The 23,323-nt window shown below is 43.1% G+C and overlaps 2 protein-coding genes across 9 annotated transcripts in view; one reads left to right on the top strand and one right to left on the bottom strand.

The window, feature by feature from the left end:
• The window catches only part of PPAT (phosphoribosyl pyrophosphate amidotransferase), a 55,317-nt gene extending 40,849 nt beyond the window's left edge, over positions 1-14,468 (bottom strand). Inside the window, exon 1 of the mRNA XM_045017694.1 lies at positions 14,036-14,468. Coding sequence (XP_044873629.1) covers positions 14,036-14,163 — 128 coding nt within the window. The 5' untranslated portion in view covers positions 14,164-14,468. The remainder of the gene's footprint in view (positions 1-14,035) is intronic.
• The window catches only part of PAICS (phosphoribosylaminoimidazole carboxylase and phosphoribosylaminoimidazolesuccinocarboxamide synthase), a 62,176-nt gene that overhangs the window by 22,424 nt on the left and 16,429 nt on the right, over positions 1-23,323 (top strand). For 5 of the 8 annotated variants that reach the window (XM_045017689.1, XM_045017686.1, XM_045017688.1 and 2 more), the window contains 6 exons: positions 1,390-1,791; positions 2,573-2,635; positions 4,953-5,143; positions 14,879-14,927; positions 16,735-16,932; positions 20,942-21,120. In XM_045017689.1, the coding sequence (XP_044873624.1) occupies positions 1,390-1,791; positions 2,573-2,635; positions 4,953-5,143; positions 14,879-14,927; positions 16,735-16,932; positions 20,942-21,120 (1,082 nt within the window). Of the gene's footprint in view, positions 1-1,389; positions 1,792-2,572; positions 2,636-4,952; positions 5,144-13,812; positions 13,863-14,455; positions 14,475-14,511; positions 14,575-14,878; positions 14,928-16,734; positions 16,933-20,941; positions 21,121-23,323 lie in introns of those variants that run through there. The other 3 variants (XM_045017690.1, XM_045017692.1, XM_045017691.1) reach the window with 3 other exon arrangements.

Genomic DNA, 23,323 nt, shown 5'->3' with positions numbered 1-23,323 from the left:
CAAAAATGTGTTTTTCACTAAAGTTTGGGTGCATCTATAATTATGGTAGGAACGACAATCCCTTCATATTCTCTAGTATGTATGCTCGGAGCCTCCAGACTGGATCCTGGTGGCAGCTATTGGGTTTGAACCCCCTGAAATGGCCTCCAATATCCTGATTTACTGAGGAGCAGGCCCTATACCAACTTTACTCAGTGGGGCAGGAGCGCTGTCCGCACACTAGGCTCTGTTCTAGCAGAAAGAACTGCTAGAATAGAGTCATAGTGCATATAGGTACTTTCTGTACGAGCACCAGAGAGAGCTCCTACCACACAATCACTATGAACAGAGGTCACATTCCAACAAGTTACATAAGCACACTCTTAACAACAGGCCATTGAAGCTGAAAGAACTATTCCCATGTCTGCAGTTAAGCTTCTGCTTATGTAATTTGCTGGACTGTCCCATTGTTGTTTTCCCACTCATATTGAACTATTAGTAAAATTCTGTCACTCTTAGTAGTTTAATCTTAAATTACATAGATCTTCAACTGAGCCAGCTCCAAAAATACAGCTTTGTGTTTTAGCCAATTCCTGACAATCATTTTTTTTTTAAAAGTCTCTTTCTAGCTTTCATCACTGGTCTTATTCTGCAGTATATCCAAAACTCTGCAGTTCATTAGATACAAGGTTAAAAAGTACGGTATTATGTTACACTTCTATTCAGACAGTTACACTGACTTCCCAAATACCTAAGAATTAGGTTCAGAATCTTAAACACTAACCTTTAAATTTATTTCGTACAGTACTTGTTCCCATACAGTAGCAAAACATACTTCTTCTTGGTTTTCGAACTTACACTCACACTTTGCTCTATACCCAATTTATGATTGATGTCACCACCCAGACACTAGGAAACATCTAGATACTGAGCTTTTGCTCATCTAGCGTCTCTACCTGCTACAGTTTTTGTCTTCATGATGCTTTTGTACTAGTACATCCCTTTCTACTTCTAAAGTTAATATGAAAATATTCTTATTGCTGATACAGAAGTTGCTGTTTATGCTTGAACTCTAATTGCTACTCTCTGTACAGCTTTGATACTAATGTTTTAAAGTTAATAATACATTGCAACAATAAAACACAGACAGAATTCTGTTGCCATTTGAAGGCAACTTAGGTTTTATCTGCAGAAAAATATATTTGCATGCATGACTGAACCTTTCCCATATATTATTGCAACATATACACCTTTAAAGTCCCAAAGTTCTTCCTGACAAACTATTCAGAAACCCTAGTTCAAATGTTAATTCACTCCACACTCCATTACTGAATAAAGTTTAGATACAGATATACTTTTATTTGTGTGTATTCTGCAATCCTCAGTTATTTGTTTCATTCATATTTTCAGACAATTTAATTCCTTTGGATGAAGCACAGAATCACTTTAAGGTTATTACAGTTCATGATACAGGAGCAGGAAAACACTGGAGTGATAATGAAGTCAGAGCTCTGATAAATATATGGTCAGATGAGAAGATACAACAAATGCTTGAAGGAGCAACAAGAAATAAAGAAATCTTTGAGGAGATTGCCAGAAGGTTAATGAAATTTGGCATAGACAGAGACTGGAAGCAGTGTCGCACAAAGTACAAGAATTTAAAATATGAATACCGCGCACTGCAAAAAGAAAACGATCATCTTGGCAATCCCAGACGAAAGATGAGGTTTTATGATGAAGTTGATTGCATCTTCAGAAGACAACCTCTAGTTGCATCTAGCTGGGGATGTGAAAGTTCTAATCTCATATCAGGTATTAGACCAGTAGTGAAAATACCACTCTCAACACTAAACTTATAAACATGACAATTTTCTGCTCTCTTTGACATTGAGCATTGGAGTTAGTTAAAGTGACAGGTTGTAGAGATAGTCTAACAGGTTTTGTAAAATTATATGGATGGTGAATTCTAAGAGCAGTAGCAAATAAGAGCATAGGCTTTATCGTATCCAAGCAAAATGAAGGTGTAAAGACCAGGGAGCCCATTTCTATATAGTAAAAAGTGCTCCCCATTAATCTGATAACAGCTGTGTCATGGGGTTATACACATCGCTGCCTAGGATTATATTTTAGCCCAGATGTAATTATTACCTACTTCATAAACTGAATCAACCTCAAGTTATACTGTTTATTAAAAACATTTAAAGATATTGCTTTCATTTTGGAATTCTAATGTGGTCTTCACAAACTTGCATTGAAGAAAAAATGTAATGCTATAATTTGACAATGAATCATTTGAGAACGTAATGAAGTCTTACACCAGTGTCAACTCATGGCTGTCTCTCAGGTCAGCACCAGAAAGGAGTACTGACATGTGATAACTTTGTAGCAAAGCTCATCTGATTTTGGGCACTGGATTTGTGAAAGCAAGCATACTTTCTAGTGGCACCTAACCTGTCCAGGACATTTCAATTGCTGCTCTAAGCCACCTTCTCTAAACATTACTTACATATCAAAGACTTTTTTGGTTTGTCTGTTTTTAAAACACCTCTAAAAGTATATTTGTTCATAGAATACTTTGTTTTTGTTTTAAAAGAGTCAGTGGGAGACATTATCACAAACACAGGACCTTGGGGTATCAAGAGAAAAGCATCTGATGGTAAGAGGTTTTTTGCCTTTTTGAGGATATGCAAATATTGTTGCAGAGTTGAATGCTAGGTGCAAGTTTAATCAAATATTCAAGTTGTAAGACAGTAAATCATTTATTAGTAAGGCTGCAAGTTTATCATGGAGGTCATGGAAGTCACAGAATCTGTGACTTTCCGGGACCTCCGTGACTTCTGCAGCAGCTGGTACGGCTGGCCCGGGGGGCACCTGAGCAGCTCGGGCAATCCCAGGGCCAGCTGCACAGACTGCTTGCTGCTGAGGCAGTCTCGGGCCACCATGCTCCCCTCTCCCAGCAGCAGCAGGAGTTTGGGAGGGAGGAGGGGGACTCAGTTGTAGGAGGGGGTGAGGGCTCTGGGCGTTTACCTCGTGGGGGAGGAACAACTCCCCAGAAGTAGCGACATCCCTCAGCTCCTAGGCAGAGGCACCTCTGCATGCTGCCTCTGCCTGCCGGCACAGCCCCCTACAGCTCCCTTTGGCCACTGGTCCCAGCCAATTGGAGCTGACAGTCGGGGTGCAGGCAGCGCACAGAGGCGCCTCCACCTAGGAGCTGAGGGAGGGGGATGTCACCACTTCCAGGGAAGCGCAGAGCCAGGCTGCACACCGCTGTCCAAGCACCCCCTGAGATTGAGTCAGGCGAATATAGTACAAGTCATGGGCCATGAATTTTTGTTTACTGCTTGTGATCTGTCCATGACTTACTAAAACATAGCCTTACTTATTAGGCTAATCAAGAGGTTTCTTCAGGATTCTGTGGGGAAATTGTTTGATTTCTTTGTCCCAGTGCTCACTAAGAGGGAGAGAAACATGCCAGCAACAGAAATTTCTCAGGCCTTGAACACTAAAACCTCAGAAAAGGTAAAGAAACTGTACTGGATGGATGGCATCTGAGCCATCTGAAAGAAGGCCAAATAAAAACCACTCAAGAGTGGAGGTGTTTGGTGCCCACTAGACACTGGTGAGATACTAACATGACATCCATATTTAAAGAGAAGGACACCAGGGAAAGCACCAGAAGCCTATAAACCTGTGAGCCTAAACTTCCATACTGAGAAGATTCTAGAATCAACTATCATGAACAAAAGGAAACATGTTAAGGGGAGAAGACTGGTGTGTTAGTGTCAGCAAAAACTCAAAAAAGAGGTACCATGCTTTCCTTAGTAAGTAAATAATGGAAATACAGATTAAACAAGAGACTGTTGGCACAGTACCCACTAGGCTAATGTAAATGGTTAGCTAGAAGATCACTTAAAGTGATGTTCTGTTTCCTGAACAACTGGCTTTGTTAAGGGTGGACTGATTTAAATCAGAGCTATTTAAATAACCAAATTTTAATCATGATTTCCATTTGTACTTCAAGTCATTTTCCTAAAGATAAACTGTATAGGATGGATCAACCTAACATAGAAAAGGTGTCAACAGGAAAAGGGTTTTCCTTGTTTGTGATCATATGAGTTATACCTTAAGTGGTTACAAGATTCAACACACTGATCAGAGATAGGATCGGAGGACAGTAGTGTAGAGAAAAATGAAGCACTATCAGTTTGATATTAGGCAGTAGTTAGAATACAATAAGCAAGTACTGGGATACAGAGAAAGGAATAGAACAGAAATCTAGCAAGATCATCTCTGGAGCAATACAAGTCTACATAATACAGCAAATCTATCAAAATGTTGAAAAAAAGACAAGGATGATGATGGTCTCCAGCATTAGAACCAGGAGGTGCACAAAGTTAAAAACAAAAAAACAAAAAAAAACAAAAAAACAGGTTTGCAGTCACTAAAAGGACTTCAGATCTATATGCAGAGCAGCTAAATGTCACAACATTTCTGAGAGTAACCTGCTCAGAAAAGAGGTATAAACTGAAGCTAAGAACAAACTATGGTAAGCAATTAAATATTTTAATTTATTATGAGCTTATAAACAGTCTGAAGAGAGCACTTGTGAGTGGCAAGTAGAAGAGTTTGAATACCTGAGATTTAACAACAATGATTTTACACAAAATTGGTCAGATTCACTCCCCGCTGGACACCGTATTAAAGTTTCAGTTTTGACAAATCAGCTTTTTTCAACAGAAAAATGTTTATCACAGAATTCCTGACTAGTTCTAATTATGACCCAGATACATCAGACAATTCTTCTCCCCACCAGCAAAATGTGATTGGTGAATAATAGCTTTAGAAAACAAGTGTATGCCAGTCTGTAGATTTATTCAGTGTAGACTCATCACTTTGCTTGTCCCCTCTTTACATTGCTATGCCTTTCCCCCCCTCCCTCCCCTTCCAATAACATACTATGCTTTCTTCTACAGAATCATCACCTGGTCCGCTTAAGAAGAGTGCTTCTGAGAAAGCTGTAGTACAGTTTCAAAGAAGTTTAACAGACAGAATGCATACAGTAACAGAAGGCAAAAAAGCACTTTTAGAAAGGCTTTGTAAACAGGAGGAAACACAGGACATCAGCAGAACACAGCTGTATGGTGATCCTCCAGCTATAAAACAGGTTGGTTTAATGAACTTTCTACCAAACTTGCATGCAAAAAGAAAATACAAACAATCCACAGATGAGAGATGGAAGAGATCCATACTAGTACAGGATTGCGTCTCTACAGCAAATTTGTGCTTGAGCTATTTAAACCTAAACAGGAATGGGTTGCCCATATCTGCTCTTGGGAGACTATGCCACAGATTAACAGACTTCATGGAAAGGAAATTTCACCTTGTTTTAAGCCTAGATTTTCCTTTGCTTTAAATTTCACCCCATCCCTTGTAGGTACACTCTTATTGACCATCATAGCAGTTACTACTCCTCCTCCTCTACATTCATAAAACCTTCAAATACTTGAAGCTTATCACAGCTTTCTCTAGCAAAGTGAGTGGGAAGTGAAAAATACAAGCGTCCTCTGAACGAAACAAAAAAATCTCACCCAATTGTGTTGCTGCTGTGCTGTTTTCTTAAATCTGCAGACAGAAAATTCTAGTGCCAGGGCTTCTGCTCAAGCAAAAGTATAAAATTAATAAGACTGGTCAGTTTCGCTACAACTGGTCAGAACCAATGTGTCAGTCACACTTCTGTTGCCTTGCACTAGACCTTTTCATAAAGCTATCCAGGACAATCCACATCTTTTTCCTGTAAATTTACAACAAATTAGTAAATGAAACATTGACAGTCTGACCTGACTCATTACCTTTCACTTGCTCAAGTTAAAAATTACATACTACAGTGACAAGCATTTTAGAAAATATCTGAGAATGGTCATTCCACTCCATCCCTTAATGAGTCTAAATCTTTCTGGTGTTTCTTGTAGCCCACTATTATTTCAATAATTGAAACAGCTCTGTGTCAACAGTTAACCAATTTACTGTCTATTACCTCCTAAATACAGAAATCCCCCTATTATCCACTCTCCACTTTAAGAGGCAACCATTCCCTATGACTACTATCACTTAGCCAGTTTTTAGTCCTCAACAAGACTCTGCCTCTTACCCCATAATTATTTATTTTCCTTGTTAATCTTATGATGGGCCTTATACAAAGCTGTCTGAAAATTCAAGCTAAGTTATTTTCACTGGGTTGACTTTATCTGTTATTAACTTTTTCAAACAATTCTAAGAAATCAAGCAAACATGGTTTTCCCTTGCAGAAGCTGTTTGACCCTATCAATCTATACAGCAGCACGTTTAGAAGCAATCATTTAGTTGGGATTTTTTTCTAATTAGCTGTTATTGCTCAAAAAGCTGGTTTTGGAGTCACCATGGATAGTTCTCTGAAAAATTCAGCTCGTGCCCAGCAGTAGTCAAAAAGACTAACAGAATGTGAGGAACTACTAGGAAAGGGATAAAAAACCCACAAATTAGTATAATACCATTATATAAATCCATGGTGCACCCACACCTTGAATACTGTGTCCAGTTCTGGTCATCCCCTCTCAAACAATATAGTGGAACTGGAAAAAGGTTCTGAGAAAGGCAACAAAGATGATCATGGTTATGGAATGGCTTCCATATGAGGAGAAATTAAAAATATTAAAAGGTGCTGTTAATCTTAGAAAAGAGATCACTAACAAAGGATATGATAGGCCTATAAAATCATGAATGATGTGAAAACAGTGAATAGAGAAGTATTATTTACTCTTTCCCACAATACAAAAATCAGGGATTACCCAATGATATAATAGGCAGCAGCTTTAATACAAACAAGAGGAAGTATTTACAGTGAGTTTAAAGCACTGCGTAACTGGAGTTAGCTGGCCCATGGGGAGAAGAATTAGAAGCTCTAGAGGTGTTGACACTGGAGCTAGTAATACAGTGGGGACTCAGCTACTTCATGCTGCTAGTACAAACAGTGGGTTTAGGCCCACTGCAGTCTGACAGCTCTCATTTAAGCCAGGATACAGTGCCATTAAAACTCAAGTTATCTACCCCTGAGTTAACACTGCAGTAAAAACAATTCTCTCAATGAGGCACAAGCCAGAACAGAATCCCAGTTCCCCTACAGCATTGCTCTGCACCAAAAAAACCCACAAGCCTCCCTCCTCCCCATACCAAACAAAGATGAATCTTAGTTTAGTCACTAAAGTAGACAGATTTTTCTGGTAAGATAGTTGTTAAAATAGTAATTTTTCAGAGTAGAACATTTTAGTCAAATTACTGTCTAGTAGAGAGTATGGCAGATCAGTCCTGCAATCTCATGGTATACATTGGCTTGGAAACTGACAGTTTTCATTTTAAAGACAGTAATGCAGTGTCATGAGAAGAGAATAGACTATCAAGCACAGAAAAAAAATTCATTTTCAGTATACTAGAACATTTGAAAGAGTGACTTTCAAAGTAATTACTTTTCCTTATGAAGCATACCCACTCTTCAGAGGGCTGAATTTCACTGTCTGCCAACTTTCAGAACAGGTGTACGTGCATGCTGTCTATGGTCCATTTTCATTCCACTTTGTTCCTGGGAAATGTAGCATGTTTTCTCAGCAACTTCCTTCTTCCACTGTTCATATTCCTTTGGCTCAGAAATAGTAACATATGTCCAGTATAATGAGGCATTTGGTGCTAACATATGCTGCTGCACTGTCCCACTGAAGTAACTCTACACATAATGCTTCATTTGCTTGGATAGTTAGAATTCTCATACAAACCATCTTTGCTTAACAAGTCAAATTGATTATCATGATTGCTGTGCTATAGTTAGTGTTGAGTGTCCTTTTCTGTTTAAAGATAAACTGGTCTAAATATTCTAAAATCCACAGAATTACTCACATGGTCTTGAAATTTACTGTGCCTTACTGTGCCTAATGCTAATCCTAGGTAGCATTAGGATCCAAATTTGGGGTCGTTTGAGCAAGTAGTTCCCAAGATAGAGTTCCCCTCAGAACCCCCCAGCATTTTACAAAGAAATTCATTCTTCTGGGTTTTTTTTCCTGCCCACACACCTGGGTCTCAAACTATGGCTTTAATTGTTCCTTGTCTGATCTCAATTTCTTGGCATTTATCTCAATTAGTGCATGGCACCCACTTCTCCTTTGGGGAAGCAGTATTCAAGTTTTTAACCTTGGAGTTTGGAACTCTAGGTCAGTGCAAGCTAAACCATAGTGCATAGACATAGGGATGGATGGCAGAGAGACCGCTTAGCCCATATCCTCCCCTCCTAATGGAAGAGGATATCCCTCTCCTTATCATGGTGAGGCCAGGTGGTGAGGGAAGATGTCTCCCATCTCTCAGGGCAATGGCCAGGGCCCAGAGGGGGATATGACTCACAAAGTGGGGAGAGGTGAATGGGGCAGCAGTGATTCCCAACCCTGAGGAGGGCAGGGACCCTCCCCACTGTCTATGTAGCTGGGTTCTGGAGCCTTTCTACTGCCCCAGTGTAAGCTGGGATCTGGCAGGCAGCTGCCCCTGAAGATGTCCTGGGGAATGAGAAAATTGACAGAGATGAATGGAATGGTTCACACACCTCGGAGCTATTTTTCAGGCTCTATTCATCTCTATCTGGTGTTCATCTGAGTGGGCCTCTTCAAACCTCTTTGAGCCTCCTATGCTGCAGATGGATGTGTAGAGCCCTTCCCCAGGCACCAGGTTCAGGTCTGCGGTAGGGATTCTATAGCTACACTCCTTCCCCTTCCTGTGTCCAGCTAGTCCCATGGTCCTATGAGCTTATCTGGGCAAGGAGAGGGGGTGAAGTTGATGAGGTGGGGGAGCTTAGAACAGTGGAGGGATGTGTGTGTGGGGCTCAGAAAAGCAGGGATATGCAGGTAGTCAGAGCAATGGGTGTGATGAACTGGAGCAGTATGGGGGTCTCTGAGCAGTTAGAGAAAATGAGAGCTCAGAGAACTGAGAGAACGTGGGGGAGGGTGTTGGAACAGTACATTGAAGAGGAGGTGGAAAGGTAGGGTCCAAGCTGGACAGCGAGGGGTACTGGGGGGCTTTTTCTGTCCCCCCAAAACCTCCACATTCATTTCTCCTATATGTGTCCCCACCAAAAAAAAAAAAAAAATCCTCACCAACTCCATGCTAGCCCCTGCACCGTTTCTGCACCCTCTACCCAGTTTCTCAACCAGCAAGTTTGATGGTGACACCTGCCTCTTGTGGGGAGGCGAGAGAACCAAGCTGCGCTGGACAGGCAAAGAGACAGGAGATGATGCAGAGGCAGTGAAGGAATTAACATGCAGCCAGTGTGTTCTGTGACAGGGTAATCAGTGCCAAGCAAAGCAACCAGAAGCAGTGAAGGGTGAGAGCTGGAGTGTGTGGTACATTGTGTTACTGAGAATTTTTTTTTTAAACCAAGAAAATTAAATGCCCAAAAACTTTAACACATAATTAAGGGTGCCCAGTGGTACCCATGGCTGTTCCAGAATGTGTAGAGTGGCTAAATTGAAACCTCTGATAACCAAGAAATAAAGTTAAGGTGCACAACACACACACAATCTTATCCAATTTAAATGGCACAGGGAATTTATGTAGACTGAATACAATTAATTACTGAACATAGCCAAGATAAGAGGATAAATACCACTACTTTTTGAAAAAGGTGATGTTGGATCTTTTAATCTGAACCATGGTGTAAATCTCACTTGAAACATTAGGTATGGATTTAAGAGGGGAAATAGCCACACACTAAATGATTTAACACCAGTTCTTGTACGATCTACACATCCCTTGAAGGACATCAATCCAAGCATTTAACTGGTTTGCTCTTGCGTCTACTGCAAAATCTGACAGGATAATACAAGGAGGTCTGTTTACTAGAGGCTAAAACTCTCTCTCAAAAACAAAAAACAGGGTCTGTTTGTGTGAAGACAACAGACAATGTATCAAGTTTATCTATTGAGAGCAGAAATACAAGCCAAGGATACTCTGTTCATTCCCTTTGATGTTCTGTTCATTCCCTCTAAAGCACCTGACATTGTCAGAAGACAGGATACTGGGCAAGATGGACCATAAGTCTGACCCAGTATGGCCGTTCTTATGCTCTTATGAGATCCAACCTGCAATACTGAATTTAGATATACGGAGATCTGTGGTTAAGGGGGAAGATACTGTTAAACTTATTAGTTAGTAAAATAGATTACAACTTCTGCACCCCAAACTGGTAATACTTTGATTGTTGAATAAAAATGTTGGTCAAGACCAGGTTGGTGAAGAAAAGCATACCAATGAAGTCTAAGGCCTAGTCAACACCTAATCAACCTAGCTACATTGTTTAGGGGTGTGAAAAATCTACCCCGAGATATGTAGTTAAGCTGACTTATGCCCCAGTAGAGACACCACTAAGTCAATGGCAGAATTCTTCCATCAATTTTGCTATCGCCTCTTGAGGGCGATAAATTATCTATAGCAATGGAAAAACCTCTTCCGCCATTGTAGCAAGTACTTACACCATGGCACTACAGCAGCAGCGCCATAGCTGTAGTGTCTGTAGCATAGACAAGCTCTCAGTCTCTACCGCTTTTGGACTCTCATAACAAATCCCACACAGAGCCTGATTTACTACCCAACCCACATGCTGAACATTGACTAATTTCAATGGGAGTTCTGCACAGAGTGGGGCTACATTTCTCCTTTTTGGTTGGAAGAAAGCAAAATGCATTCAGATGTTTTGTACACAGCGGTGGTACATATTACTGCCAAAAATATCCATCAGAATAGTTTCTTTGGAAAAAATTAACAGACCTCACAATTGTTCCAAGACTGACTTTTTTCAAATTTGCCCTTGTCAAGGACACAAATGACATTTTTACTTAATTTGTAGCTCAAGCTACTCCATCTCTCTCTCCCCTACCCCAAAAAACTACCTTTTCTTTTTTAATTAAAAAAAGGCAGGATCCTGTCAAAATACCAGTTTTAGAATGACCTTATTCCTTGGCTCTCAAATAATCATGCTAAATCAACAGACTCATCCTTAAGTCCTCTCCACATTAAAACTTGTGCAGCAAGTGCTTGAAAGTTTCAAACACAGTCTACATCAGGGATTCACAAAGTGGGGGTCACAAAGTTATTACATGGTGGGAATCACAAGCTGTCAGCCTCCACCCCAAATCCTGTTTTACCTCCAGCATTTATAATATATTAAAAAGTGTTTTTTTAATTTATAAGGTGGGGGGGAGGCTTGCTTTGAGAAAGGGGTCACCAGTACAAAAGTTTGAGAATCACTGGTCTACATCCACTGTTAACATGACTATAAAATGTGTTACAATCATGCTGAGAATCAGTGTGTTAGACAGGCATTTCTATAGTACTCACCACAGCACTGGTGTTTATAATGTCACACAAAAAATTCCAGGATATCTTTAGTATATGAGGATGCATAAGAGGTTTAAAAATAGGCTTTTTTTTTTTTTTTTAAGAAAAGGTTAGTTAAAATATGCTAAATGTCCTCCACAGCACAGTTAGTGCACATGTGAGAAGGCTGGGAGTCAGGGACTATAGATGTGTCTCATAGGGCCCACTTGAATTCCCATTGACTACAGTGGGAGGTTGATTAGGCTCTTAAGATTAGTAAAACTCTCCTGAAGACAAGTCCTAAGTGACTGTGGGTATGGCTACACTTGCAGCCATAAAGCGCTGCTGCGGGAGCACTCCCGCGGCAGCGCTTTGCAGTGCGAGTGTGGTCATGGCGCGGTGAAGTGCGAGCTCTCTCCCAGCGCTGCAGGTACTCCACCTCCCCATGGGGATTAGCGTGCCACGCTCCCAGCGCTGGGGCAGTGTTTACACTGGCGCTTTGCAGCGCTGTAACTTGCTGCGCTCAGAGGTGTGTTTTTTCACACCTCTGAGCGAGAAAGTTGCAGCGCTGTAAAGCGCCAGTGTAGCCAAGGCCTGTGTTATTTTTTAATTTAAGCTGGTGTAACAGGATCAAGCACGCAGTGGAATAAAACCCCTGTTTGAGTGCCCTAAACTTTTTAAACCAAGAATCATGAAAATTATGCATCTACTGATTCATTTTAAGTGGTGGGATCACAGATGCCAAAAGGTTTTAATTGCTGTGCCCACTGTATCATAGAATATCAGGGTTGGAAGGGACCTCAGGAGGTCATCTAGTCCAACCCCCTTCTCAAAAGCAGGACCAATCCCCACACAGATTTTTGCCCCCAATTCCTAAATGGCCCCCTTGAGAATTGAGCTCCCAACCCTGGGTTTAGCAGGCCAATGCTCAAACCACTGAGCTATCCCTTCAGACTGTGTAAGGTTTTTCCCCCCCTCAGAGCCCCTCTAGCACCAGTGCCTGTTCCTCTCACAGGCTGGCTGCACATAAAAATAAGTCATTAGTGTTTGTGGCACATTATACAAACACTGCACTTTTTACTCAAGCATATGATGTGCTAATAGCCCTTTGTTAGTTGAACTCCTGTCTGTTTTAACATGCTCTCTACAACTGCTTCCTCCTTGTTGATCAATCATCTCAAAGATTCAGTCAGGTACACTGCTAGCTTTGTCATTTCTACCTTTTAAAATTGGAGATAAATATCAAGGGCCAAATTCTTCCCTCTGATGTATTGCCCGTCACTCCCTTTAAAGTCAATCATCAGATGGGTAGCCATGTTAGTCTGTATCCACAAAAACAACAAGGAGTCCGGAGTTCTACAGATGCTTGTATCTGTAATTTTCACTCTATGCATCTGAAGAAGTGGTTTTTTACCCACAAAAGCTTATGCCCAGATAAATCTGTTAGTCTTTAAGGTGCCCCTGGACTCCTCTAAAAAAAAAAAAAAAAAGCCAGTCCAAGGCCCTCAGTGGTTTAATAAATGTCCTTGTTGATTTCAGTATAAAGCCTAAGGACCTTATTTTAGGGCTGACACAACTCTCATTAAAGTCAATTGAAAGGCTTCCCCATACATTTGAATGAGATTTGGATTGGGCCTTAATTGGTGCGCCCCTCAGGAGTTTTTATTCCCCCTGCTACAGATTTTGCTTTTATATATTTATTTTGTTAATGTTCTATATAGAACATGACTTTAATACACACTTTTAAGTTAGAAGAAAATGAGTTTCATAAAGCACATCTGATTCAATTCAATTAATGCTGAATTTTAATTTTGGTTTGCAAGTTACATTCCATTTGGAGAAAAGAGAGATAAATCATATGGCCTACTGATGACATACAAAGATTTACTTATAATTATTATTTGTATATACTCCTAGTTGAACATAACCTGAGGAGAACTCTTTTAGTAGGTTTCAGTTAAATATCCAAAATGTATCAAGATGTTGTGCACTGCATTTATTCCATGACTGTAGCACAGATATGCAACAGGTACAGATGGATGAAGAGAGATCAAAATTATACAAAAACAATCTTGATCAAGCAGCACAGCCTCAATTTAAAATAACCAATAGTTTACTCTGTGCTTCATGTCTTTATTGCAGTTGATTGAAAAATAGGGACTTGAGGTGAAACCCAACTCAGCCCTGCGTACATGTGTTAACTCATCAAGGAGCACGAACTGCTCCAAACCCCAGGCTTCTGAGCTAGCATTAGAACAGGCCAAGGTCAGTCGTAGGTTGTTAGAACATACAGGGCTTGCATATAAGGCAATCACAAAACGGAAGCTCTGGGGAGCCCTGATGCTATGGTGGGTTACAGTGTGCAACGGGGGGCGGGGGACAGGGAAGAGATGTCAATTTTGGCTAGTGCCTCTAGAAAATCTACTAGATAAATTGCAGCTTTTGCATTAGGATGGATGCCCCCTGCACCTACCTCTCCTCTACCAGGGAGCACGCAGTCAGTGAGTACATAAAAAACAATCGCAGACACTGTGTCGCCCTTTCCTTACTTGTGGTGCTCGCCCCGTGCCCCCGACCCACTTACCTGCGCAGGCCCTCACCTGCCACACCTCCCCACGTGCACCCCGCCCTTTATCCCGTGCAGCAGGCGGCCCTTCCACGCAGCCCCCCTTACCTGTGCTGCAGCCCCACCAGCCCTAGCGTGATCACATGGGGCACATCGAGCTCCGCGGGCCACGAGCCGGAGGCGATGCAGCCGAACACGCCGCACTCCTCCCGGATCCCCAGCTCCTCAAACTCCATAGCGCCCGGCCACGCCGCGGAAACACGTGCTGCGCCGGCCCTTCAGCGCGGGTCGTGGCGGCCGCCAGCTACCTCCTGCGCGAGGCCAACTCCTGCTGCGCCGGCGCCGCGGCAGCCAGGGACAGGACAACGTCGTCCCGCCCAAAAGCCCGCCACGGCCTCCCTTATTTACATACGGGGGTGGGGACGCTCACGACCCCCCTCCCCCCGCCGCGCCTGCGATAGATGGGGGGGAAGGGGGGGCCGCTGGGTCTGGGCTTGGAAACACAGTTCATCAGCGCGGGCACCTCCCCCTTCTCCGTCTGTGCTTGGTACGTTCCGCCCTCCCACGTGCCGCTTCCCCAGACTCCCCGCTACGTTCACAGCCCGGCCGGCAGGCGCGGGGCAGCTCGGGAGTGACAGCGGGTCCAGGTACCCGGAGAGCGGCGTGGGGGAGCTGCGTTGGCGCGAAGGAGAGCGGGGGGGCGTTGGCGCGTGGGAGCTCTCATGGGGGCGGGGCCACGGCGGGCAGCGATCGGTGTGTTTGCCCCTGCGCGGGCGGGTTCCTTAGCGGCACAGCCACTCCCACCCCTTCCGCTGCCCGCCTTTGCTCCGCGCGCGCGCGGTGCGTCATCTCCTCCGTGAGCGTGACGGCGGGTGCGGAGCCGCCGCCAGCCCCACGTGCTGATCGGGCCCCTCTCTCTCTCTCTCTCTCTCTCTCTCTCTGTGTCTCTAGGTGCCCGCTGCCCTGGCCGGCGCCGGCGCGATGGCTCCCGTAGCGACAGGTAACGTTCCGCACCCTCGGCCCCTCCCAGGCCCGGCGCGGGGGCTCGGGCGACCTTGGGGCTGACTTCTGCGTCAGCCCCCCCAACCCCCCCCGCAGCTGGCGGGGCTCGGAGAAGAGCCCGCTGCCCCTCTCGGGCTTCCCCAGGGCGGCGGGGGCCAGCGCCGCTGCTGGGCCGCCGCTGCAGAGAGGAGTTCGTGCGCGGGGCCGGGTCCTGGGCTCCCGGGGCTCTGCCGAAGAGGCGCCTTCCCCGCCCCCCACAGGCAGAGAGGAGCCCCCGGCTGCGTGAGTGACGGGCGGCTGCCGCCAGTTCCCTCTGGCCAGGCGCGGGGGGGGGGGGTGCTCGGACTCCCCCCCCCGGCCGCACCGGGTGGGCTGGTGGGTAATAAGGGGTGCGGGGCGGGCAGCCTAGGCCCCCAGTGTAGGCTCCGTGCGGAGGAGGAAAGGGTTGGTTTGTTGTTTAAACCCAAACTAGGGAAGAGATTAAATGAAATGTGAAGGACAAGACCTGCTGTGGCAAGTAGCTGGCTCCAAAGTTTTTATGAGGGTTGAAACAAAACTTAATAGAGCTATTTTTGTGGCCTCTGTTCTCCATCGGCTTTAGCTTTCCGGCTGACCTGCGGTAGGTTTGGAAAGGACCTAACTCCAGATCTGTAGCCCGTGAAGCTGGCTATAATCCAGATAAATCCAGTTGCGCTCCAGGATGAGTGAAAAGCAAACATACTATGAACATAATGACCTACCACTTTAAACTTTTTAGTTTGAACAGTTAAGGTGCTGATAACCCCCAATAATCTTCAAATGTCACTTGCTTAAAATCACTTCTTCCTCTTCTAAGGCTATGTTATGAGCTAGGGGTCTGATTCCCTGTGCAGTTGCTAGCGCATGGGGTGATGAAGAGCCAAGGGTCCTGGGTTCTGTCCTCACCTCTGCGGCAGATAGACAGTGTAGGGGTGGCTAGAGATCAGGGTGATGGGGAGCCAGGACTCCTAGGTTTTTAGGGGAGGAGGGATAGCTCAGTGGTTTGAGCATTGGCCTGCTAAACCCAGGGTTGTGAATTCAATCCTTGAGGGGGCCATTTAGGGAACTGGGGTAAAAATCTGTCTGGGGATTGGCCCTGCTTTGAGCAGGGGGTTGGCTAGATGACCTTCTGCGGTCCCTTCCAACCTTAATCTTCTATGATTCTGTGCATATTCTTGCCCACTGGCTAGCCCTTATTGAGCTGGCACAAGTATAAATAGTAGTGTAGCACAGGTAGCCACAGCAATAGGCATTGCTGAGCGCTTCCAAGTATAAATCTGCCTGATTCCCTGCAAGTATGCTTTTCTTCCCATTTCCTGAAGATGGAGTGATCAACTATACCCACCTACTGTCACGCTGTCTTTTGAATAGAACTTCTCAATTTTCACTTGTACATTTACTTGTTTAAACTTGTATTACTGTTAGGACAGACATTAAGAATAAAAGGATGCATACAACAAAATATATCCAACATATAAAGTCCTCATAGTTTAAGGAAACAAATCCTGATTGTTTTGCATCAGTGGAACCATTTGGCCAGTAGTCATGAGACTTTAGTCTGTGCTGTTGGAACTGAAGTTTTCCTTTTTTACCGATTTTCTAGATGGGCTTTAAATGTTCCTTTATACTCATTGAAGAAAATTTGAATGCTGGGACATTGTCAGTTAGAATACTCCTGGTCTTTAACTATCTCGGTTTCCCAAAACGTACTTATACATATGATTTGCCAAAAATAATCATAATTTGTCCAAAATTTGTAATTTTAAAAATTAACTTTATTTCTCTAGAACTGAAACTTGGTAAAAAAATTAATGAAGGTAAAACAAAAGAAGTCTATGAGTTGCCAGATCTCGCAGGATGTGTGCTGATGCAATCAAAAGACCAAATAACAGCAGGAAATGCAGCTAGAAAGGATCACATGGAAGGAAAGGCAGCAATTTCCAATACAACAACTAGCTGTGTGTTTCAGCTGCTACATGAATCTGGTAAGTATTTCAAAGGTAAAATAGATGCAGTTATGTTCTGTTATATATGGTGAGTCTTATGGAGTGATATGACTGTCTGAGAAGATGTAAATGTTAATTCACCTAGGTTTTGGAACTGATTGACTTCAGTAAATTTCCTTATATCAGTGCCCCAAAGAGTAATCTATGATTATTGACCTAGGTTACGAGATAAAAATTAATGTATCATATTTGAAGTCCTCCCCCAGCCCCAGAAAGCTTCCATATATATTATTGCTGTCTTCCTGGACACCATTCTCTTCCCTCCCCACTACATACCTCATGCTTCCAACTCTCAGTTTAGAAGCAGATAGTGAAAGTTTGGCATTAAGCTCTTATTCCACAGATCTGTCTGTGGAAATTACTACTGCTGGTCAGTGACCATACCAAAGACTGCATTTAAAATCAAAACTTTACTTAGCTTTACTAAAACCATAATAAAAATGAAGACCTGGATGGATAAACTTCATTAAATGTTCTTGTTTTCTCAGTGTCTGACATATCACTTTCTAAGACTGCTTATTGTTTGTGGCATAAAAAGTGTACCAAGTGCTTTACAGGTAGGTGCAAAGAAGATACTTTATTTTGCAGAGTTTACAATGTAGTAGTACATGGTGGATACTGAGGCGAATTGGAAATCTTAAGATTTACTTTTGAGGCTTCAAAAATGGCTTACCTTTTCATGCTGGAGAAGACTATTGATGAGATATGAAAGTGATCCAAGTGAAATTTATTAAATATTTGTGAATGTTTTCTACATTTTCAAATATATTGATTTCATTTGTAACACAGAATATAAAGTGTACAGTGCTCACTTAATAATATTTTTATTATAAATATTTGCACCGTAAAAATGGTAAAAGAAATAGTATTTTTCAATTCACCTCATATTGTAGTGCAATCTCTTTATCGTGAAAGTGCAATTTGCAAATGTAGATTTTTTTTTGTTACATAACTGCACCCAAAAACAAAACAATGTAAATCTTTAGAGCCTGTAAGTCCACTCAGTCCTACTTCTTGTTCAGCTAGTCACTAAGAAAAACAAGTTTGTTTACATTTGCAGGAGATAATATTGCCCCCTTCTTGTTTACAATGTCACCTGAAAGCGAACAGGCATTCGCATGGCACTTTTGTAACCAGCGTTAAAAGGTATTTACATGCTAGATATGCTAAACATTCGTATGCCCCTTCATGCTTCGGCCACCATTTCAGAGGATGTGCTTCCATATTGATGCCACTCGTTTTTAAAAAAAAAAAAAAAAAAAAGCATCAAATAATTTGTGACTGAACTCTGGGGGAAAATTATATGTCTCGTTCTCTGTTTTACCTGCATTCTGCCATATATGTCATGTTATAGCAGTCTCGGATGTTGACCCAGCACGTGTTGTTCATTTTAAGAACACTTTAACTGCAGATTTGACAAAATGCAAAGAAGGTACCAATGTGAGATTTCTAAAGGATAGCTACAGCACTTGACACAAGGTTTAAGAATCTGAAGCGCCTTCCAAAATCTTAGAGGGACGAGGTGTGGAGCATGCTTTCAGAAGTCTTAAAAGAGCAACGCTCCGATGTGGAAACTGTAGAACCTGAACCACCAAAAAAACAAAATCAACCCTCTGTTGGTAGCATCTGACTCAGATAATGAAAATGAACATGTGCCTGGCCGCACTGCTTTGGATCATTATCAAGCAGAACCCATCATCAGCGTGGATGCATGTCCTTTGGAATGGGGGTTGAAGCATTAAGAGACATGAATCTTTAGCACATCGGGCACATAAATATCTTGCGACACCTGCTATAACAGTGCCATGAGAACACCTGTTGTCGCTTTCAGGTGACATTGTAAACAAGAAGCAGGCAGCATTATCTCCTGCAAATTGTAACCAACCTTGTTTGTCTGAGCGATTGGCTGAACAAGAAGTAGGACTAAGTGGACTTGCAGGCTCTAAAATTTTACATTGTTTTATTTTTGAATGCAGGGGTTTTTTTTGGTACCTAATTCTACTTTTGTAAGTTCAACTTTCATGATAAAGAGATTGCACTACAGTACTTGTATTAGGGGAATTGAAAAATACTATTTCTTTTGTTTCTTACAGTGTAAATATTTGTAATAAAAAATAAAGTGAACACTGCACACTTTGTATTCTGTGTTGTAATTGAAATAAAATTATTTGAAAATGTAGAAATCATCCAAAATATTTAAATAAATGGTATTCTATTATTTAACAGCACGGTTAATCACACACTCCATTTTTTTTAATCACTTGACAGCCCTAAAAAGCACCTAAGTGACTTAGGGTCATAGGTCACTTACATGTTTCTGACAACTTTACCCAAAGTAAACTGGGCTATAAAGGATACAAAGCACTATGTCTGGTGGTGTTTGCAAGATCACTACTTTAATCATTACAAAAAAAAACCCCAGTGAATCTGTTTCATTCATTAGGCGCTAGGGAGGGGAGGAAACATCCCCTTACTAAACTGACCTGGGTATGCGCTAGACTAAGCAAAAGTTGCAACTGCATCTGTAAACAGCAAAAGTATCCTTGGTTTCTCAGATTGGTCAACTGGTGACTATCTGACACAATTGACGGGTCATGTTAATGCCTTACAGGGAGGGGAAGGCAATTTATTTACTTTGCACCACTCTTCTGAACTGGGGTTTCTTTCAAAGTCCACAGGTGATACAAAAGCGGTGTCTATAAGTGGAGACTACTGTTAGTTTCTTCAACTCTTCTGAGTTTCCTTTTTCTGTCTTTCCCCTCTTCCAAACCAAAGGTGTAGCGGGGAAAACAATGCTTTTATGTTTTCTGCTGCCTTCTATTACTGCCTCAGAAAGTCTCCGGTTACCACCTAATGTAAACCAAGATGCTAAAGTAATAGTCAACGTACTTTACACTGGGAATATCTGGAGAGATGAATTCATAGCTTGCCACTTACTATGAAAGCTATTATGATGGTTGACTTTTAAAATTACTTAAGCTATATGTTTGTTTCCCTCCATGACATCTGCCCACTGTGGCATAAGGACATAAACCAGCAGAAAGATGAAAATGGGCAGGCATCCATTAGGAGCACTGACTTTGGTTATCTATAGCAGTGGTTTTCAATCTGCAGTCCATGGAACCCTGGGGGTTCACAGAGTTTATCTAAAATTTCCAAAAGGGTCTGCACCTCCATTTGAAATTTTTTAGGGGTCTGCAAGTGAAAAAAGATTGAACACCACTGACCTATAGCGTGATCAGGAAAAAATATTCTATTGCAAAATGATTTTAAACCAGTTCTGAAAGCACACTACAACTGGTTTCTCTATAATGTACAATGTGTTTTGTTGGATGGAATTGGGGAAGTGAGTGCTTTCTGGACTGAGACCATTTTGTGTTTGTGGGACGTGGTGCTGGCCGCTTCTGGGAGCAGCGCAGGGCCAGGGCAGGCAGGGAGCTTGCCTTGGCCCCACTGTGTGCCGCTGGCACCCTGGAGCCTCTCAAGGTAAGCGGGCCCTGCCCGGAGCCTGCACACCTGTGCCCTGAGCCCCTTCCTGCACCCCAAACCACTGTCCTGAGCCCCCTCCTGCACTCCAAACCCCTGCCTTGAGCCCCCTCCTCCACACCAACCCCTGCCCTGAGCCCCCTACCGCCCCCACTCCTGCACCCCCAACCCCTTGCCCTGATCCCCTTCCTGCACACCGCATTCCCTCCCAACCCCCTGCCCCAGCCCTACATTCATGGCCCTGCATGCAATTTCCCCACCCAGATGTGGCCCTCGGGCCACGAAGTTTTTCCACCCCTGATTTAAGGCTTCTCTCACTTGGGAAGTAATCATCTCAGGTGTATTGTAGCTACAGAACAACACATTAAGGTTTTTGAGAAAACAGAATCTTCTGACGAAATAATTTTCTGTTTGATCAACTATACACCAGTCTGGTCACAGTTCTCAGTTTACTCATAGAAGTACACAGAGTAGCAAAACTGAGTTTTCTTTTTACATTTAGGAATCAAAACTGCTTTTGTCAGAAAACATGGCGACACTGCGTTCATAGCAGCTCAATGTGAAATGATTCCAATTGAATGGGTGTGCAGAAGAATTGCTACTGGTTCTTTCCTGAAAAGAAACCCTGGTGTCAAGGAAGGATACAAGTTTTACCCACCCAAAATTGAAATGTTTTACAAGGTAAGTAAAACTTTAATTATCTATTAAACAAAAGAAGGTGTTAAATATTATCATTTTTACAAAATAAACTGAACATAGGAACAGGTGTAGTGCCTGAAACTGACTTCTGTCAATTTTTGTGGTTTTTGCACTTCTGTTTGTGTGTGTGCTCTCCTTATTGCTGCATGCAAGATCCATACAAATATGAAACTGGCTAATTGATCCTACTGAAAAAATAATGAAAGTGACTGTACATAACGCAACCAAAGGGGAAAAGAAATATCTATTATATTTATGGCAGCTATAAATACATTTTCAGACAAGTGTATTTTTTAGGTTGACAATGTCCCTTTAAAAAAACTGAAATGAAACTACTTATTGATGGATTTTAAGAAACTACTATTGATTCTGTATTTTGCAAACATTGCTAAAATGTCTTTCTTGAATATTCTCTTACATCAGAGATTCTACAACTAGTTCAGAAAGCCGACTGGTCACATAGTACAGGCTCATTGCCAGCATATAAATCTCATTACAAAGCAGCTAAAAATGCATTAAGCACTCTGTTTGTTACTCTTCGATGTAAACTATGGCTGTAAGTGAAACGGAGGGGAGGAGGTCTTTGGATCACAAATGGGGAAACAGCATGCATAATAGTGAGTGAGAGAGGAGGTGGTCAACAAGATAATCTATTAAAATATGGTCCATGTTATGGACTTTTTCTCTTGTCCTTCCTTAGATCACTTAAGCTGCCTCGGCATATCTACACCATTAAGCAAATGTAATGTGATAAAGTGACAAAGGGAGTTCATGCATGATTTTCATTCTTGTGTTGGCAGGGTTTGGGAGCACAGTGAAAGTGAGGTGATGCAGGAAACTCAGGAGGGTTAAATCTGCTGTACCAGCAGTCCATGCTAATCCTGTTGGGGAATGGTGACTTTATATATACAGGGAGTTTAGTCTCAGTTCTTAATGTGACAAGATCATGGCAGTTAACTACATATCATGTGAGCCATCAACTAAAGGAAACCTCAACATCCTTATAGAAGGGTGTGGGGTCACAGCCCCACTATCATTGTGACAAGATAAGGATATATCTCTCCAGGGATTGGCCTTCGTAGAGAGGAGGTCTCACTCTGGGGGTAGGGAGTGGGAGGGTAAACCTAGAATGAGAAACTTCTGGTTGGACAGGAAGCGGAAGGAGTGGGAAAAGATGATTTGAGGAGTGCTACACATTTCAGAGCATCAACCTTTTTATCTTTCTGACGTTGGCTTTATCCTTGTCCTAGAAGTCCTTTGCTGACAAAGTCAATTTGGTATACGTAGTGTCTGGTTTGAGTAAATTTACTGGTAACCCCAGGCATTCAGCAGATCCTGGTCTCTGTATTCAGAATTTTTGAACAATCTTAATAGCATGGAAACATTGGAAAAGACGGTTACTCACCGTAGTAACTGTTGTTCTTCGAGATGTGTTGCTCCTATCCATTCCAGTTAGGTGTGCGCGCCGCACGTGCACGGCATCTCGGAACTTTTTTACCCTAGCAACTCCGGCGGGCCGGCTGGGCGCCCCCTGGAGTGGCACCGCTATGGCGCTGAATATATACCCCAGCCGGCCCGTCCGCTCCTCTGTTCCTTCTTGCTGGCTACTCCGACAGTGGGGAAGGAGGGCGGGTCTGGAATGGATAGGAGCAACACATCTCGAAGAACAACAGTTACTACGGTAAGTAACTGTCTTTTCTTCTTCGAGTGATTGCTCCTATGCATTCCAGTTAGGTGATTCCCAAGCCTTACCTAGGCGGTGGGGTCGGAGTGAGACGTGGCGGAGTGTAATACCGCGGAGCCGAAGGCTGCATCATCTCGAGACCGTTGCACCAACGCGTAGTGGGAGGCGAAGGTGTGGACCGAAGACCAGGTGGCCGCTCGACAGATGTCCTGGATGGGGACATGGGCCAGGAAGGCGGCCGACGAGGCGTGCGCTCTCGTGGAGTGAGCGGTGAGGCGGCATGGTGGCACACGAGCAAGCTCGTAGCAGGTCCGGATACACGCTGTGACCCAGGAGGAAATCCGTTGAGAGGATATCGGCTCGCCTTTCATGCGGTCAGCAACCGCTATGAACAGCTGGGGCGAACGCCGGAAGGGCTTCGTCCGCTCGATGTAGAAAGCGAGCGCCCTGCGGACGTCGAGGGTGTGCAGCTGTTGCTCCCGAGGCGAGGCGTGCGGCTTC

The sequence above is a fragment of the Mauremys mutica genome, chromosome 5 (genome assembly GCF_020497125.1).
Source record: "Mauremys mutica isolate MM-2020 ecotype Southern chromosome 5, ASM2049712v1, whole genome shotgun sequence".
NCBI classification, from domain to species: domain Eukaryota; kingdom Metazoa; phylum Chordata; order Testudines; family Geoemydidae; genus Mauremys; species Mauremys mutica.
The sequence above is the reverse complement of the archived record's forward strand: the minus strand, read 5'-3'. Positions and strand labels throughout refer to the sequence as shown.